Genomic DNA, 20065 nt, shown 5'->3' with positions numbered 1-20065 from the left:
CAAATGAGTACCTGTAATGTGAAGAAAATTTATTTTCATCCTCACCACTGCTAGAAGAACTGGTAGCATCCATGGATAATTTAAAGATAAGCTGTGGTTCATCAAAACTTTTATGAGATTTCCTATCTCATTTGCTAATTGGGGAGCACTGATGTATTCGGCTATTTCAGAATTAAAATATAGTGTTGTTCTCTACTTGTGTTTTCAACAATTAGGCGACCAAAGGCAAAACAAGAACCATTTCCAGCCAGCCTACCTTTAACAATCTGCAGCAAAAAAAAAGGGAAACCAATAGGTACAATCTTTCCAACAGATATTAAAAGAAGATTTAAAATACTGCTTTTTTTTTATGATTTCCAAAAACTCACCGGTTGCCTCACACGGCAGAGCCAATTCTTCCAAAACAGAGCCTTGAACTGGTGTACAGCATGCCCCATATCGTCTTCTCTTTCCTTCATCCACTTGCAGAGTGGCTTCTTAAACTGAGACTTTCTAATATATAATCATCTTCCTAAGCAGTCTGAAAGTATTATTCAGAAGCTGATTAATTCCAGCACTAGAGAATGGTGCAAGAGATTTTCCTGCTTGCTGAGAAAAGATGAGATTATGTTTCTGCCTCTTGTTTTGCATTCGTTGAGGAATCTCATCTTTCCACTTGCTTCTCAGTGCAATGACAGTAAGGGGATGGGTTTGTATAAATGCCTTCAGGGTGCTTTACTCCACAGTACATATTTTGCACTTGTTTCTATTTTTCTGGAGTAAAAATGAATGTAAACAACAGGAAAAAAGAATATGCAACACACATTTGTCTTTTTCCAGTTTGGTGACTTTCTGTCACTGCACTGTTAATGTCATGCATGTATATGCTTAGAATTTTTTTAAAAAGCATAGTAGGAAAATAAGTGCGCTGCTTAACCACGTAGCCTTATAAATCTCTGTATACATCTAGAACCCTTACAAGTATGCATTTGGTACTTGGTGGTCCCATTGCATCATCATATGACTGTTTAATTTTATCTTATAAAGGATGTGTTTGACATTTCATTCTCCTTTTCCAGTATACGTTACTTACATGAAGATGGAATATTCTGATGAGTCAGAAAACTGTTAATGATTGCCACATGCTGCCCAGGATGAAAATCAGTCTTCCAGCATTTCCTTCAGCAAAGGAGGAGGAAAGTTCCTGGAGCTGTGTGTGGGGATCTGCAGCTGGAGGGGGGCCTGCAAGTATGTGGGGCAGCAGGGCCACCCGGAGACACAGCAGGTGTTTGGCAGTGCAGAGCTGTGTGCAGTTTTCCTGGGGGGTGAGGGTGACTGCCCTACTGACTGGGAATGTCACTGTGAGCAGAGAAGCAAACTTTCTGTGTATTTTGTTCTACACGAATGAATTGCCTAAGGTAGAATCTGATCCCCAAAAGCTCTCTTTATGGTCAATGGAGACACATAACACAGCCATTATAGAAGGCAATTCAAACCACCTATAATCTGAATCACGAGCACACAGACACACGTTAGGACAGAGTGATGTCTGAGCAAAACATTCATTTCTCACTATTGCTGAGTAAATTGCATCATTACACTTTCTGCAAAATTTATTAGTATTGAATGGAAGATACATTTTAACATTCACAGCTATTTTTCCACATTAAGTGAAAAATCCCCATCAATGTAAAAACTTTTTGGATACAGAAGTCAGCAGCGAGGAATCTGACTTCCACTAGATTTGAGCTAAGGCAGATTTTAGCTAGATTTTAGCTAAGGCTAATTTGAGTCACTTAGCAGCAAGTTTTGGCCCTCCAAAGCATGTTGGGAATCTTAGTTAATCCATGTTAAATTGACTGATTAATCTGTTAAAATCTTTGTATTTGAAATGGTTGAATTTTTACATTTTCCATGGGTTCAAAGAGTAGAGAAAAAGCAGATTATATCGGTGTCATGAATTCATAATTTTTTATACAGTGGTAAAAATCTCCTCCCAGCAAAGCAGAAATCACAGATGTAGAATATGACTAGTTGAACACCTTTATTCCTCTTTATGGCAGGATTTCTGTTTCTCTGCTCTGAGACTGAAAAATTACAAAGTAATCATTTTGCTTTAAATGGAAATGTGAAAGTCCTCAGGACATACTAGAAAACTAAGTAGTTCAGTGTTTGCCTGAATGATGTTAAGCATGTTTGTACCTCCAAGACAGGATTAATTATGCATGAAGGTGGGTCCATTGAGCACATCTTCTGTTCTTCCATTAACCTCTATTTCCCACTCCACTCTGCCATCAAAGTGCACATCTTCAGCAGTCATCAAGCATGTCACTATCTTTATTCTTCCTTCAGTGCTGTGGAGCAGAGCCACATGTCCCCGGTGCCTACTCTCTCCCATCATGCCCCCACTATGCAGCTCTCCTCTTGGCATGCCCTATGGTGGCTAAGTGTAGCTGGACAAAGAACTGAAAACAAAGAACTTACCTCACCAAGGAGCTCCACTTCACAGCTGGCTGGCATTTGCATAAGGGATGTTTCTGCCTTTAGTCAAGCAATACTAAAATCCCTGCTATTTCAGAGTACATACAGTAATTTGTTCACTAGGACCAAAGGTGAAATTCTGAGATAGCCAAGATGAAAATTCTGTGCACAATTTGCATTTTTAAACAAGTATTTGTCAATAATTGAATATTGTGAATATATGCATGAGTTCACACAGCCATTTTAGAAAGCTGTGGAGCAGAATCTACAACGTGTGATTTGTAGGAAATTATAAACTAATCATTCAGCGTAATTGTAAGCCGTTATTTATCAAAGCATCTGATACAGAAGACAGTTCCTGATGGTCAGTACGTAAGCCGAAACAGCTCACATGAACCATTTGCCAAATTATTTTGAACAAGTAATTCTACATATTTCTCTTCAGCCAACTGTATAATGTGCATATTTATTATGCTCTATATAATTACATACTCATAAATGTTGCATTCAATTTTTTAATGCTAAACAGCTTTTCATGGACACAGGAAACAACTATTTTGTATGCAATTAGTATTCAGCACTAATGAACTACTGACTCCTTATGTTACTATACAAGATACCCAATAGACAAACACCTTTCCCCAGTGAGTTCTGTTAACTATTTGCTCTCATACATTGTCCTTTCTAAAGAAATTCATTCTTGCCTGGTATGGTGCTCTCCAGTAGTAGACTTGTTTTTTCTAGAACAAAATTTATGAAAGTAAAAGATACCTTACAAACATTCAACCAAGAACAATCCCTGCAGTGGTATTCTGGGAAATTGCTTATAACAGTGACTTTAGAAGAAGTAGGATGTATAAGCTTGATTGTATTATCTGTAACGTTATAGAAATAAGAGAAATATGAAATCATACCACCACCCACAACCCCCTAAAACAAACCCTTGGCACAAAAGAGACAATATTAAAAAGTAAGCATACAGACAGAAAAAGCAAATCAGTTCTGAATATTTATTGAAAGACATGCCAGCTATATTGCTGCCATGCTGGAAGCTCTTTTGAGTGATCTAGCTTTCATCAGTACAGTGTCAAGCAGTATCCTGTGCAAGTACCAGCCTTAAATAGCAACTTTGTTTAGGAATTGCATCTACAAACAGTTTAAAAAGGTTCAAACACAGCACAGTTGCTTTTAGGCTAAATAAATTATATGTTTTCAGGGCTCCTTAACAGAGCAGCTGTAGTCAACAACATCTTGAATATTTCAGGGCAAATTAGAAGGTCATTTATTTCATCATGTGCTCCACTCATTCCTTCTGGAATGGAAAAAAAAATACACCCAGAATTGGGTCTCCAAGCGAGGACAAGACAGTGACCTGCCCTTTTCTGCTTCTACTTAGCTTTAGCAGGCTTTGTCTTGGTTTTAACTTAAAAAAATACTCTTACAATATGCAAGTTATCCAAAATCACTAGGGCAGAAAAGGCAGAGAATCTTCTGTCAGCATCCATCTCTGGTTTTAAAACTTGACTGCTTTATAATATACCATCAACATGCCATGTCTAGCCTACAGTTTTAATATAAACTAATTAAGAGTAGGTTGACAAGCACATTCAAAGAAACATAGTTTCATATGTTAAGTAGGTTAAAGCCCAGGAGCCAAAAATATTGTTTGGTAGACAGGAATGCAGTCAAATCATATGAGAATATGGCTGGGAATCTGCTAAACTAGCATATTTTCCTATTACCACCCACAATTCCTTTCACAAGGTTTATTGTGTGATCACAAGGCTTTCCTTTTAACATTCTTAGAAGTAGTGCTTGTAAATATTTACATAGCACAGACCTGTTTTACAAAGTGCCTTTGCACTTGTACGCAAAGATGCAAGATGACATCAATTAGTAACAACTTTCCTGGGAGACACTTCCTGTGTGCAAAGTTAGGATATGATAAAAAAGATAGTTGTGGGCAAGGTCAAATAATAGGGCTGAATAAAATGGAGCACATTAAACAAACAAACAGACCCAATCTCACAAGGTGGCCAGTGGTTTGTTTGAGCTTCTGGACAGCTCTAGGAATTTTATTCTTTTAATATGACAGACTGATACTAAACTGAAAATTTTCTCAGAGTTACAAGCTCAGTGCCAACAAGAAGCATCTGGAACCAGGTTTCTGTGTCGTGTAAAACCGGCTCTGTCCATCTTTTTCTACTGCTGCATTTTGTTTGCAGCCTGAGCAAAAGCATCGTCCCTGTCAGCATTACTCTTTATTCTATTATTGTACCATAGAGTTTCAGATTTAATGTTGCTCTGTTCAGTGACCTCCTTTCTCTGCCTTTCAGGCAGCAGATTTTTTTAACTGTAATTTAATTCATACTCTGGAGTATAATATTAAATGGTAATTATTTTAGAAAGAGAAAGCATGTATTTAGGTCACTCCAACTTAAAAACTGACAAACGTTAAAGGAAAGCAAACCTCATCACCTTGTAGCAAACAGCAATAATCTCATCAAATCACATTTCTGTGCTTTTTTGTATTCAAGTTGTTGCATGCAGATCCAGTCCCCAAATCTCAGTTTGCTGCTTGCACTACTGAGTGCTGCATCCAGAACGTAACTGCCTGTTGGTGGGCAAATCTAGAAACATTCACACTTTAGTTTCTTTCACCTACCTTATCAATGGAAATTAAACACATTTCTGATTCAACTATATAAAAACTCTATTTAGGAATGTATTGAGAACCAGACTTGAGAAGAAAATCCAGTTCTGTTACACAATGCACTGAAAAGCCTTTGCAAGGACTTAGGAAGAATGTTAAAAAAGAGATATTGCATATTACATGTGTATATCTTCAAGAAATACTGAAATTAATGAATTATTTTGCCTGTTTCTTAAAGACAAAAATATTTATATTCTAAGCACTTTGTCAATAGGTCATTTCAAAATGTTCCTTTTCGGGATTTCTCATACCTTCCATTCAAGAAAATCCTTCTCTGAAATTTATCAAGATGTCAAAAATAAAAATCCACTCCAAGTCACTAATCAAGTTACTGCACATTCTCAATCTCTTGCAAATGTGACACAAATTCATTCTAGCATATGTTCATCATGGTCTCAATGATTTCTTTAATAAAAAGGTAGTAACAGGCCAGAACACCATGAATCACAGAACAAACCATTTGTAGAAACCACTATTTTCCCCCTTCACACTTCCACGCTATTCATATCTTCTACCTTTCCTTTTGCTTTTACCTTTTTTGATCTCTGGAATAAACTGATTCCATAGTCTATTGCTAGGTACAGGGTTGCACAGAGAACTAAAGCAGGCCTTTGACTTGAAATTGACCTGTATAGGGTTTGCAGGATTTGTATATCTACCAGGAGACACTGCACTATGTAATATCAAACACATATGTAATATCATAGATGCTTTTAAAAATATCACCAGTCCAAATCCTGATTCATGTTCCACAGAACAAATGTGAATGGCTAACATTAAATAATTGATTCATATATAAAAGCCTGTTAAATATTTTATGATTATTTATGGATGTCTTTGTAAAACCTACAGGAAGGTAACTTCACTCCCGGATGCACACAGCTGACTCATTTCTTTATCTCTCTGCCCAGTTGCAGTCACAAGGGAAAATACAATTGTTCTTATCAGGGTAACATTCGGGCAAGTTTCCTCTGAAGCCAAGTATTTGCTGCACATAAAATGTCTATAGAGCACCCTCTTGCATTAGGAATACAGCATTACAGGATGGTGACCAGTAGAAACAACAGGATACTTGGTCCCCTTTGAATGCAAATTTTACCTTGTCATACATCCCTTTACTCCATCCGTTAGGAAGCAAAATATTTTAGCAGAAAGAAAATACAGTGTCCTAAGGAACAGTGGGAAGGAGAAAGAACGTATTGGCAAAAAGTGAATGGCTACATTTGTCCAGGGGTTTCTGCTAGGGTCTTGTGTGTTGATTTAATAGCATAGTTGCATCACTCCATGAACGCTTGACCTTTAGCTTCAAGTTAGCTAGGCCACAATGCTAATTATATTTCAGCATGTAGCACGTAAATTTTTGTGTTATCAAAAGAGATATGCCTACTTTATATGACTGTAAACACAAAATCTTTGTAGTTTCAATTGACAGCTCACTCTTAAATGATTTAAGAACTTTTTCTTTTTAAGCAGTTTCCAAATTATTGCTGTCTTTCCTTTAAAAAGACAAATCACATCATTCCAGATTCATACCTCCAGGGCAACTGCAGTAATATGCTTCCTCAAAGCGCCACATTAGGTGTTTCTTTGTTTTCTTGGTATTTTTCTTCTCTTTAGTTAATTCATAGTAAGTGTTTCTTTTACAACAGCACACTGTCTCCTCCAAACCCATACTGGTCAGTTTGGTATTAAGCTTTTCTTGAGCTGAGAGTGCAGCACGTTGCTTCTTAAGTGATCTTTTTATCTCCTTGCTACTGGGAACAGGAGGCTGCAGAGCAAGGATGTGCTTTGTTGCATGTTTCTCAAGGGATCTCACAGGCTTCCTGCAATGCCCAGGCAAGCAATAGGAACAATTAAGCACTGACTTTTGCTTTTTTAAATAAGGGAGGAAGGGTTCAAACACATGTAGAGCCGTTCCCATCCAACTCCTTTCCCTTAAGCTTAAGAGAGAAAAAAAAAAAAAAACAAAACTGCTTTCTCTGAAAAACTTACATTCATTGTATATCCTGAGCATAAATGAGAAAATGTTTTTTAAAATAAAGGAAGACTAAATAAGTAAATTTTTAAAACTCTAACATTTTTACCTGTTCTCCAGCTGAAAATTCTTCAAATTTACTACTAATCCTCATTGGCAGTTTCCTGTTCACAGAAGTCATCCCTTTCTTTATTGATGTTTTCATTACTTTGCTTCCAGTTTCTGCCACATCTTGGTGATTGTGTCTACTACTACATCACTTCCTCTTAGATCTAGCTCGCTACGCTCGTTAACAGTGTTGCAGACTACAATCCTTAGCTGGACCAGTGACAGCTGTTCTGAGATTTTATTCAGACTCTCTTGACCTGTAACTCCTCCTAGGACGACTCCTCCACTGCAGGAGGGAAAAAAAATAAATTCATTTTTCTTTAGCTGATCACATACTTACATTCTAACCACAGCAGCAAAGCTGCAATGAGTATGATTCATTACTAGGCCAATGGTACTGGAAAAATTGCAGAAATTGTTTTGATGGCATGTACAGTCAATAGGCATTCTCCAGGTCTTCAGAAGAACTGGGAACCATTGCAACAGTGAGTGTTACGTCCTGAAGACATGGAGACAAAAAAGAATTCAAAAAGAAACAAAGTAAAAGGAAAAAAAAATGAACTACCATAATGCAGTCCTGTGAACATGCTGTGCATCTCCTGAATGTGTGTGCTTCCTCTTCAGTAAGCAGGAGCCTTGTCTCAGCAAAGGACTAATGTTCTTCAGTGCAAAATTACTTAATGCATAAATGTTTCCTGGGTATTGACTCAATCATATAGTTAAAATGGGATATGAATGACCTTTTTGGATCAATATCTATGAAGTATAGACATTCAACAGCTCAGCGTCAAGTCCTTAATGCTTAGAAAATTCAGTCCCACATTTTGCAATGTCATGAAATTTTAATATATGAAAATAGTATTGTTTATTTGTCAAAGTCTGCAAAAAAAATAAACTGCATTCACTTTAAGTTTTCTTTACAAGTGAAGCAACAAATACAATTATAATTTATATAATTTTTATAACAACAAGAAAGGGATTAGCATTCTTAAGTTAAATTGGTGGCTTGCAAGTACTTGGCAATAAAAGTTTGATTTTCTTCCTAGTTTTACAGCAAGGATAAATAAAGCTTTTTCATATATTATAACAGGCTTTTCCTTCACAACACATCCACTTTCCAAGTCACAGAAAAGTGAGTCATATCCAGCAACACGTGACTAAGCAATACTTAACTGAAGTCCATTCAGCACAGTCAGTTCCCAAAGCAGAGTGACATAAAAGATTAATTTCCATAGACACATGGAATGCCATAAGGTATTCTGAGGCAAAAGACCTTTAATACACACAAGTCGTGACCAAGACTTCAGCTGCACAAAGGACTTCTGCTTCTATAAAACAAAGATGAATATTTCACACTTTCCCAAGACTTTTCTTAATGAAATATCCCACTAATTTCTGCGGTCTCTGCTGATACTCCAGAAGTACATCATGTGAGCTACTAATCTGATCGCCTTCAAGCCGATTCAGAAGAGTGACACACACTACAGCAGCTAGAAATTAAAAGACAGCATTAGTTAGGAATGACATTCTGGCACTTCTACAGTCCAAAAGTATAAACATTTGAATGAACAGCTAGAATACTAGAAATATGAGAGAAAACAAACCCCAAAAATGGTGCACAATACTGTAAGATGTTAGGGGACTAGCATGCTGTGGATGATACACAAAAAAGTTAAAAATAGTTTCAGGCAACTGATCACTACATTAATAAAACAAAAGCTCTCAGGCAGCTGCAGATACTTATTGTTGTATCATGATTCTTATGTTTTTCTGGTTAGGAAATGTATTTCACAAGCACCCAGGACTTGATTGTTAGGAAGTGATGAGAGACGCTGTTCTACCAGATGTAGTTAGAGCCCTCTGCTATCTACCTTATGCCCAACTCAAATCCCTGTGCTGTGCATAGCATCCTTCAGGAACTAGCAGATGAGCCGCTCCAACTTCCATGGATAGGGAGCACTGCAAGTACATGAGGATCTCACAGATCATCTCAGGCTTATCTACCACCTTTTGGTAATCAAAGCCCCAAAGGTAATGTAAAGGAGGCTTTCACCCAATCTGAGCTCAACCACCACTCTTCTGTATCTGAGGTTGCTGCTAGTGACAATCTGCAGAGCACAAGCAGTAACACACATCACAGACCTACAAAGTAGAGGCAGCAAAAGGACCAGGCACCCTAATGGCTCAGTGACAGCATGGGTTGGGTATTTAATCAATCATCCTCAAGTCAGTAAGAACTGAGGATGTTTGATGTAACTGTTGGACGACTTGTTTATTTTCCTTCATTTCGTCCTCGAATTTAAGGAAGTTTGAGAAACATCAGTGTTTTAAATTGGTAAATTCCTTGCCAAGGGAAGTGAGAGACTATAGTTAACAAGGTAAGTAGAAAGACACCATATCACATTATTTGTAAACTTTTTTTTTTCTTTCTGATCTTTACTGAAAATTAGTTAGCTTATGTAAAAATATTAAAAACGTCTGTATGATTAGGAATTATTTATTCATGAGGCCACTAAAAATCTTCAACTGTTCAAGAATTAAAGCCCTAAGTCGACACATAGTATTTTCAATTTAATATGAAAGTACAGAAAGTTATTATAGTTTTATATATATGAGTATCATCTGATTGCTTAAATTAACCAGTTGCTTCCTGTAAACTTCTAAAACTAACTGAAGAAAGCAAATTAATGCTATAGGTTAATTAGGTATTTGAATTATTTATGTGCTTGCATGGGCTGGAACAGCAAATGACAAAACTAAACTGTGTAAGAACGATGTGAGGAAGTTTGTGAATATATATGACACAAATCAAACATTGATAGCAACAAAACTATAACCAAAACTGTTTTTTTAATAGGCAGAACGCATGTTAGCACCTCAGTCACAGTTTTTACCACAGGCCCCCTGCAATGCAGAAAACTTCCTATAGCTTGAATAAAGTGACTTTAAGTTAGTTTACCTTTGACACCGCTGAGATTACACATTGCAGCAAATACAGAAGACTCCATCTCTATGTTTCTGACACCAGAATCATAAGCTTCCTTTAAATACTGCAGCTTCTCTTCTTCATTATACAAGCAGATTGCACCATCCAACCTGCCCTGTCCTACAAAGTCATTTTGTAGAAATTTTCAGAGTGAGGAAGCCACAGAACAAATTCAGTTTCTAAAACACCCAGTTATTGCAGTTTCCCCTATAAGTATCCAGCTTTTTACTACTACTCTTTATTGTCATGAACAACACAAATAGGACAAAGTGTCTATTGCTAGAGCTTCTACATATTATTTGTATTTTTTGTAATATGAATCCAGTAACTGGTCTTCTCCAGCTTAAATTCTCAAATTCATGAATGGGAAAATGTAAATAGTAGATTTCCACATGTGTGGCATGTGTCAAAATCAGCAGCAAACTTTAAGCTGTATGGAAATGCTGCATTTTTTCTGTTTAATCATTGTCTAGAAAAACTGCCAGGTTTGAAAATGCTATCCTGATGCTACCTTAAAAGGATGAACGTTTCGTTACTTACAGACTCTCTAAGGTAAGAGGTGAAGAGTCTCTTAGCCAGTTAGCTTAATACAATTGTATTTTTTTGAAAAAATTAGTTTATTCCAATTATTCAAGAATAACACCTACAGATAAAATGGCAGCAGGTTAGGTACAGTAAAGTTAAATTACACAGTGTTTTACTCTATCTTTTTCTTCTCAGCAGATATACTCCTAAATTAATGTCCTTGAGCCTGTTCTGGTTTTGCTGTATAAGCTGAAAACGTTCCCGATGTTTTTTAGTGTAGCTTGCACCTGTTATTGGTGTCTGAGGAGACACACCAACTGACAGTTTCTGACCAAGTTTGAGCACTATTATGAAAGACCATGTGTTCCCCTCTGCATTGCACCCTTTGTCACCTATTCAGGAACACCTAGAGAAAGACGGGTGCCATCAGGTGCCATTTACATCCTGTTCTTGCAAGATTTGAAAGATGTTTTTGAATAGACATGGGAGATCAAAAATCACCTGAATGTCTATGTGTTTACCCAAAGTAAGCATTGGAGCTTTGCCCCTCCTATGTAGCCGCATTTACACAACTCAGCAGAATATTGTCTTCAGTCATCTGATCACCACCACTTGGCTCAAAATGAGCACTGGAAACAAGTCTCAACACTTCTTTTAGAAAAGATTTACTTTAGATACTTAACCAGTGGAAAAAAAAAACAACCCCGAAACAGCCACAGATAATTCACACTCCTTTAATCCTCTAGGATGCCTCAAAAAATCACAGAAATTTTGTGACAAATGTACCTAACTGGTGAGTGCATGAAAAGTGTACAGTAGATGTACTAGATGTAGTTCAGAGGATCTACTAGAGCTGGGGGAAGACAAAACTTCCACAAAATTAAAAGTTTAATACAGTAAATTACTAAACACAATGCTTGATTTAACATATATGAAAAATAGATTAATTACAGTTGACAAGACTACTCAAAGTAGGAAATGCATTCTGTTCACTGAATTGGAACATTAATGTTAAAATATTATTTATTACTTACTTACCTATCTCTGCTTACCAATACACTTACGTTAGTCACCAGCCTTACCTTCATAGAAATCCAAAGTGCACATCGTGTTTCCAATGACTGTATTGAACTGATTGATTTCTTTACTGCACTGCATCAGTTCCTTAGCTAGCTGTTCATCTAGGTTTGTACTGCGAATTACAGTCTTTCCCAGAACAACCTGTTCAAACTGAGGTTTGAAGGTGGCATCTACAGACTGCCTAGTTATAACCACTGAGCCTGGCTCCAGACCTGCAGTAAAAATAAACAGATATAGCTTCACAATGTAGTTAATGCTCTGTTTCCATACACATAAAATATACATCTTGACCGAACTCTGCTTCTTTTAAAGGTGGCACTTTTGCCCCTGAATTCACCAAGGGGATTTTTTTGTGCATGACTAGCTGCTTCAGTTTATTATTATAAATAATATCTGAAAGAATGAAATTTTTCCTTTTTCACTATATATTCTTTCATACCTCGTACAGGACAGGAGTGTGTTTTCTCTATCCAAGGACAGATACTGCCTTTTATTTTAAAATTATGGAAGTAAAATTATTCATCTCCTGTGCAAAACTGTTCTCACCATCAATCACTTACTTGAAGAGAGATGCTTTACTCTCCTACAAAGATGTTTTGGTTTGAAGATAAAAAGAAATCAAGAGGGGAAATACCTATTCCACCAGATGTGCCAATGCGAATAATGGTTATGTTGGAACACTTGGCATGATACAACAGTTTGATCAGCTCGTGCAACATGATTGAAATAGAAGGAATGCCCATACCGTGCTGAAATGAAAGCAGAAATTCATATTCGACATTCACATAGACAATGCAAAACATATATGGAAGAAGGAGCTGGACAGTATCTCCTTCCAACACATTCCCACAAAAACCCTACCTAACCTATGGGCCTACTGAAAGGCTACTGCAGATAAACAGAAAGACTCCCACTGGCTTTGGTACCCTATGGATGAAGTACAATATTTCTAAAAATCATGAATTATAAAATATTTATATTCCTAAAAGTTTAAGTGGTGTCCTTTCCTAATAGTTGACAAATGCACTTCATCATAGAACTTTTCTTAAAAACAAGAAAAACCCCTCTGTCTTTTTTTTTACCAACCTGAAGTGCTAGTAAGTAGTTAAGCTAATTTTTTTTCAAAACACAGACTTTGTGGTTTATCACCACGAAGTTCAGCAAACATAAATCCACCTTAACTTGCATGACAATGCAATAACTACAACCCAAAAGAAAGGGTACAGAACGATACTACAGTTATGTAACTGCAACTGAAATATGTAATCATATCTACAAATTAAAGGTATGAAGTTATAAAATGCACACATGATTTAGCAACACAAGTCCCATGGAATGCTACTCTTAAGCTATGTTAGCATATCTGATAATGCCACTGCAGATACTTACTTAGCTCTGGATGCAATAGAGCAATATCTTCCAATACCCCACATGCATTGCATGACCTTTTTTCCCCCCATTATTCAGGAAACATAACAGGGAGGACTCAATAGTAAGTCTGTTAAATTATAAGGCAATTCCTGCAATATCTCAGTGGTACGCTAAAGAAAAAGGAGGTAAGAAAGGAATGAAGGCCTCAGAGATTTGACCTCTTACAAGAAAGGGCTAAAAAGGAATTCTTATTTAGCTGACTGCACTATTTTGAGCGTGGCTGACACAAACTTAATAACCTGACTCTGTTTATTAAGTGTTTAAAAGAAATGTGCATTCGTATTTTCTACTTTGAACAGCAAAATTTAACTGTGTCGCATACCTGATTCAGTGAGGCACTTACACTGACTGACAAAACGGGTCCCACTTTATACATTGCGTAACGGTCAGTTCCTGCACAGATGTTAGGATAGTCACAATCAGGGCCCCCAAGCCCCAGCTCTTCAGCTATGTAGGCGATAAAAGCTTTCATCCGTGAAGGACTTCCTCCAACACATACAAACTGGGGTGGACAGTATTCAACAAAACAAAATCAATTGCATGATGCAGCATATCAAAGAACATGCAAAGATCAACATGAGGATGCAAACACCTTCAGTTAACACAAAGCTATTCCTAGATGTAGTTCTTCTCGTAATCATTCTAAAAGGCCACGAAGAAAAATCATGGGGAAAAAAACCCCACACCAACCCTTCTATATAGCACTCAAACACCTTCATCTTGTTTTAACTAGTAAAAGACAGATACTGACTTAAAGGCCACCCAAAAAGGAGTTCTACCTGAACAGAGAGTTCAGTGTTTTCTTTTTTACTGGATGGAAAGAAACAGTCAGAAACAATTATCCCCATTTGCTTGATATTGAAAGTGACAAGAACCCAGAAAATCTTACCACCTTTCCATTTATTCCTCAGTTGGTGGCATGCTGATACATTTAGTCTTACTTTGAAGACAGCTACACTTCCACCTTCTGCAGAAAAGCTTAGTCTTGCTGAATGAAATGAATCATCTTACCTTTACATCTCCAAACAATGTCGGAAAATCATGGGTACCAGTCCCAAGAGCAAAATGGTACAGGAAGTCTTCTTTCATTTTCTCCAGATGAGGGTTGCAGAGATGGATAAAATTCTCTCTACCAGGACAGCAGCATTGTGAAACACAGAGTATATACAAACCCTTACATTGAACATGCTAATTTTGCAAAGTCAAGCAGGAGAAGCTGGAAAATGCCACACCTAAGCATGACTGCACTACCTTATTTTGGTTCTTCATGCATTATGTTAAGGAAATTCTAAATTTCTTGACCATCTTATGTCTTATAATAAAATCACATATGATATTTAACTTCCATTCATGGCACAGGATGAAATAGCTGAAGAAAAGCCCAGACGGTAGGATGCATTTGCAACAGCACAACCTTTACCTTAAAGAGTATTAAAGCTGTGAACCAGGCTGGGCCTTTATGGTGAGCAGAACAATAGGAGCAGGACCAGGGAATATTCAGTAGGCCACATTACTACACAGACAATCTGTAACTAAGCTGAAAAGCAAACCTGACCTCCAGTTTGACTGACCCCCCTGGCCACCTAAGAGGAGTAGGAAGATTTGGGCTTTAAAGACAGGCACAAAGGGGAATTCTGGCTATTTGGATCACTGCAACTCTGTGTCACCCAGTCAGAAGGAAAAAACTCTACAGCATGGGACTAGTAACAAGTACAGATGATCTGAAATAGGATAGGAAAGAGGCAAATGGGAATTTGAAGTAAAGAAAAAAAATGCAAGAAAAAGGAAAAGAAGAAAAGGTAATAGTTCACTTCCTCTTGTTTCCTGCAAGTGATATAGTTTAAAAAAAAAAAAAAAAAAAGGGCAAAAAAAGGCTTTTCTGAAGAACCAGGAAACAACAAGGCAAGGATACTTAGCACATGGGATCACCTTCATGGAAAATTTGATAGTGGACTAAGCAAGCAAGCTGAATGATTCATAAAATGTCTGCCTTGTGTCCTTGATGTTTTAAGTTAAATTGAAACAGGTAGTAAAAACTAGCCAGTAATCGCAAGCTTAAGCAAAATACTGGCCAATACTTCAAAGTAGTTTTTGAGAGATTAAATCAAGCAATAAATACCTTCCAGACACAAAAAGATGACTTAATAGCTTAATGAAGGCTCACTGCAGCCACAGCATGCCTCAGCAAATTCAAACTGCTTTGTCAGAGGAGAAACAAAAGAGCTTGCCTGGAGTTTATGCAAAAAATTAAGACTTCACAGGAACAACTCTGAAGCCTAAACATAGGTGTTTAGTGCTATTTTAGATGTTTTAGGTTATCTTATCTGTCTCCTAATGCCTGTCCAGAAAGGCAATGCTTTTCTGTGGATCCTATGTCTTATCTGTCAGTCCTGTGCAGGATGTATTGGTTACCTTAAGAAGCCTAAAGTGGCCTGGATGCCCACACTAAGGTCACTGAACTGTTCCTCAGAAAGCAAAAGAAAATCGTTACCACCTCAATATTCCAGTACAATCATTTTTTGTTCTTGAAATTCTCTCTCCAATGTCACTAACTATCCAGCAGCAGCTGCACAACCGAAGAAAGCGGTATCATCCCAATCCATCCTATTTGTCCCTGCCCACCACAGACTACCACCTTCAGCAAGCAAAAAAGCAGCCCAACAAGGCAGGTGGTTTATTTGCCCCTTCAATAGTACTTTCTTTCCATCTCCCACACGCCCCATTTGCCTCTCTTCATGCTAATCACACCCAAGGTGGAAGCAAAGGCTTTAGTTGCCTTTGCTCTTTCCTCCAAACAACACCTTTGACTCTGTGAGAAATGAAGAAGTAGTGCAGACAGCCCAGGAGTTTGCCAGTTCATGTGAACAGAATTCCCAGGCTATCTCCTCTGAATTATTCCTGTTCAGTTTTGTGGGACTCTTGACCCTTATTTCATGGGTCATTCTTTAATGCAGATCACATAGTTGGCTGTGCTGATGTTTACTGGAATGGCTTTTACATACAAATGGCCCGTGATTTGGTATCACTTTACAATCTTTTCTCAGGCAAGCAAAACATATTTCCTTCTTTATGAGAATACCAGCAATCAAAGCTTCTCTCCAGGAAACAAAATGGGAAAGGGCGAAGCCTCTATTAAAAGTACAGGGAAATTCACGTGGTATGCTCCAGCACCGCTGTCCTCATGCCTGGCCTAAATAACTTCCTTCCTCAGCAGCATCTATATTTCACCTTCTTCATCTCATACCCCACCAGCAACACTCTTCAGCCCACCGCCTCACTGCAGCTAAGGGCTCTTACTAACTTATACTGGTTATCTGCCCATCCAGATCTAATTGCAGACTTGGACCTTGGGGTAAAATGGGCAATAACAGTACGTGTATTATTATGTGTACATAGGATCAATGCCATGGATTTACAGTAGAGGCAAAGTTTGCCTGATAAAAATCTTTGTCCTGTAACTCTAAGGAGCAGACAATTTATTCCCCTCATACTGTTGTAAAGCACCTACAACTTCTGGGGGTTTAAATAAAACATGAGTATCTGAGAACTAAATATACATGTATGGTTTTACTAAAATAAGCTTAAAGTAAGGATTAGAGAAACAGATTGAAATATTTGTTTAAACTCTTGAAGCAGGTAGGTCTTGGCCATATGCAGCAACCAAAGTCAACAATTCAACAGCTCACTGGATTAAAAAATAAAGACATCACATATGCTTGGAAAAAAATGAAAAACAGCTAGCCAGCAGAGCCCTCTGTGTAGGTGTAGTTAAAGCAGATAAAGACTCCATTTGTCAAAACAGCATCTACTAGATAACTGATATTATAATTAGTATTTGTACCCTAAACTTTATCTTAAACTAAATGAGTGTGTAATGAGTTTGGGAAGGAAGGTAAACATAAACTTAGACAAGGCAATTAATTTCTGAATCTTACTTTGAGGACTGTTCATCATCAGTTTTCTTCTCATTTGAGACACCTGGAGCCATGTGTGCTTATACCTAGAATTATGTTAAAAAAATCAGATGTAAGTGCATCAGAATACTCCCATCTGTAAAGCTAGCATAATTAACGGTGGGAGAAACCTTCTATACAAATGATACTATCATGGATATTACACTCCCAAAGTAATCCAGCCACACTACAGCTTTTATAACTATAGCAAATTAGCATCTCAGATTTTTATGGCTGAGCATCACCACTTTCAAACCACTTAAGCCTAAACTAATCCCTGGCTAACATAACTCTTTATCTCCCACTACTTCCGTTGTGTGGTATAAACAACAATTGGCTCACAGGCCAGAGGGAGTTAATTCTCATAGCTGACTAACTAATCCTCTTTCTTCTATATACCTCCCATAGTGTCAGTGACTGCTGAAATAGCTTTAGCCCTTTCACCACTGGCTCCAGAAGGTTTCCAAAGCTCATCTCTGACTGTCATGATGCCCGAAACCTGACTCCAGGAAACATCTTACTCATAATATCCTCTTCATTAAACTCCGCCTACTGACCTGAAGAGACTTTCTATCTGTCCCAGCCTAAGGATGAGGAAGACCAAAGCAAAATATGACTCCAAAAAGCACCAGCACTCTAGTTTATCATCCATCTTGAGTATCTTTTTTCCTAATCCATTACCATAACCTATACCAAAAACCTTTCTGCATTCTCCTTTACATTTAAATAGGTAAATGTATCCCTGAGGCTTTGGTGCAGATAGGATGACAGAATTCTAATCACAGACTGACTCATTTGTTATTATTTTCAGAAGTGACTAAGGCTACATGCCAAAGTTGCTAATTCCTGGGAATGTCTTTACAGGAAGTACTGAATCACAAAGTTTTGCTTTACCCTCCCTTGCAAAGGTCCTGACAGCACAGAGATTGCAATAGAGACAGGACTAGAATGCTTAAAAGCCCCAGGATTACACTACAAGGAAATAAATAAATAAATTTTAAAAAAAAAATCAATCTTGCCACAGAACTACGTAATACGTGAATTTTGAAAGAACTGAAGAATGAAACAAAATAAACCTGAAGTCCACCTATTAAAAGCCACTGAATAATGGAAGTGTACTAAAATGTATAAGGACAATTAGTTTTCTTCATTTAAAATACTAACTTTTATTGAATACACCTAAACTTCACACATAACAGATGTCTAAATGTATACTAGAATCTGTGCTCAAGGAGTCAAAAGTATGAAAGTTGCTTTTAGAATCAATTACGCATCTTTATGGTGGTATGACTAGAGTAAGTTACTACTACGCTATTATACCACGTATATTATGAGAAAAATGTGTAACTTGTTGCAAGGAAACTACAGTGCTCTGAGTCCTATTAACAAGGCATTAGAAGATAGGAAGAACAAACAACAAAGTGATTTTGATGTACCTAGATGACAAATCGCTGCAAATAAACTGAGGATACTCATTCAGCTGCTGTTCAGAGTCTTAAGCAACTACATGATTTTTAACAGTGTTCTTGGTTCTGTGTTCCTCTAGGTAATGATGTACTTCAAAAACACAGAGAACAAAGTTCCCTGGTCGAGTCGAAAGTCCATAATACCCTCTCCACAGCCCCCAAGCTGCTGCCTTGGCAGGAACAGGAGCGCGCGGAAGCGTTTTCCCACAGCAGACCCTTCTGGCAATCGGGTGGTAGCTGACAGGCAGCCAGTTAATATAAAGCCACAAAAAATTTCACACTGCCTAAAGAGAAGGAAGTTTTTATGGCCATGTCAAGGGCTTCAGCACTGTTCCTCAGCCAAACTTAAAACTGATGTCCAAGAACAATGTGCTCCCAGCAGGGCTCAGCTCGAGAGCAGGCACAGCCCGCCGTAACAAGTGTGCAAATCCCCGGGCCGATGTTTAAAACCGTGCAGAATCCACGACAATTATTATTTCTCATTTCCCCCTCCCTCTCCTCCTTTTTTTAACGGAAAACCCAATTAATAGTATCTTTAAGGAAAAGCTCTAGTTTGGCATCAGGGCAAAATCGATTTTTACACCGTGGCTTCCCTCTTGAGGTGGTACAGACAACGACAGCTCGTTCGCCGTGCACATCCCTTCCTCTTGCTCCGCCGCCGGAGGTACCTGCAGGCAGCTCCCACCCACCTGCCCGCGGCAGCGGCGGCACGGCACGCCCGAACCCCGCTCCGACGAGACCCCTGCCGGAGCGGCCCTTCCCGCAGCGGCGGCGCCGCATCTCCCCGCCGCTGTCCCCCCGCGGGCTGCAGGGGGCCCACCCCCCACCCCGCCCCGCACCCCCCGAGCGGCAGCCGCCGGGGCCCGGCTCTCACCTGCGGCGGCGGGAACCGCCCGCTGCGAACCGAGGCGCGCCGCTCCTGCACCCGGGCGCTGCGGGGGCCCAGCCGCCTGCCGGCTACGGGCGGGCACCGCCCCGCCACGGGCGGGGCCCGCAGCACCGGCGCCATTAACTCCCTGCGCGCCGGCGGCGCGGCCGCTCGGGGCGGTGGCACCGGCCCCACGGACGCCGGCGGTGGGGAGGCGAGAGCAGCGCGCCTCGTGTGGGGCAGCGCCGGCCCCCGCCGCTCCCCCGCAGCGCTGCCTGCTCCCAGCGCCGTCCTGTACGTACGTGCTGGCACCCGCGGGACTGCGGAGTCGGGCTGCGTGGCGCCGGCATTGGTACCTACATCTGTAAATGTATATTCGTACAGACTGTCTTTAAGTGCACGTCTTTCACGAGCACTTTTGTACGGCAGAAGAAGGGGGTGAGGAAAGAGCACTGGTGGCTTCTGCTCATACCACAGAACAGACTGTTTCAGTTGGACGG

General features: G+C 39.0%; 2 protein-coding genes across 6 annotated transcripts in view; both read right to left on the bottom strand.

Moving 5' to 3' along the window:
* Positions 1–622, bottom strand: part of ABCA13 (ATP binding cassette subfamily A member 13) — a 199311-nt gene extending 198689 nt beyond the window's left edge. For 3 of the 4 annotated variants that reach the window (XM_040588024.1, XM_040588022.1, XM_040588023.1), the window contains exon 1: positions 369–620. In XM_040588024.1, coding sequence (XP_040443958.1) covers positions 369–458 — 90 coding nt within the window. In that variant the 5' untranslated portion in view covers positions 459–620. Of the gene's footprint in view, positions 1–368 lie in introns of all 4 variants that reach the window. The other variant, XM_040588025.1, reaches the window with a different exon arrangement.
* A 7466-nt stretch (positions 623–8088) lies between these two features.
* UPP1 (uridine phosphorylase 1) lies at positions 8089–19691 on the bottom strand. Of its 2 annotated transcripts, none has more exons than XM_040587118.1 (8): positions 19572–19691; positions 17214–17278; positions 14290–14407; positions 13601–13780; positions 12482–12596; positions 11850–12059; positions 10216–10362; positions 8089–8746 (listed from the first exon to the last, which is right to left on the bottom strand). In XM_040587118.1, exons 2-8 carry the CDS (start codon positions 17264–17266, stop codon positions 8607–8609), a joined length of 963 nt encoding a protein of 320 aa, XP_040443052.1. In that variant the 5' UTR covers positions 17267–17278; positions 19572–19691; the 3' UTR covers positions 8089–8606. The 2 variants fall into 2 exon arrangements, with proteins under 2 accessions (XP_040443052.1, XP_040443053.1); XM_040587119.1 differs by having other exon boundaries at positions 13622–13780.
* Positions 19692–20065: the final 374 nt, after the last annotated feature.

Source organism: Falco naumanni, chromosome 3, assembly GCF_017639655.2.
Source record: "Falco naumanni isolate bFalNau1 chromosome 3, bFalNau1.pat, whole genome shotgun sequence".
Taxonomy (NCBI): domain Eukaryota; kingdom Metazoa; phylum Chordata; class Aves; order Falconiformes; family Falconidae; genus Falco; species Falco naumanni.
Note: the sequence above shows the minus strand (reverse complement) of the source record. Positions and strands in the feature narration are given on the sequence as shown.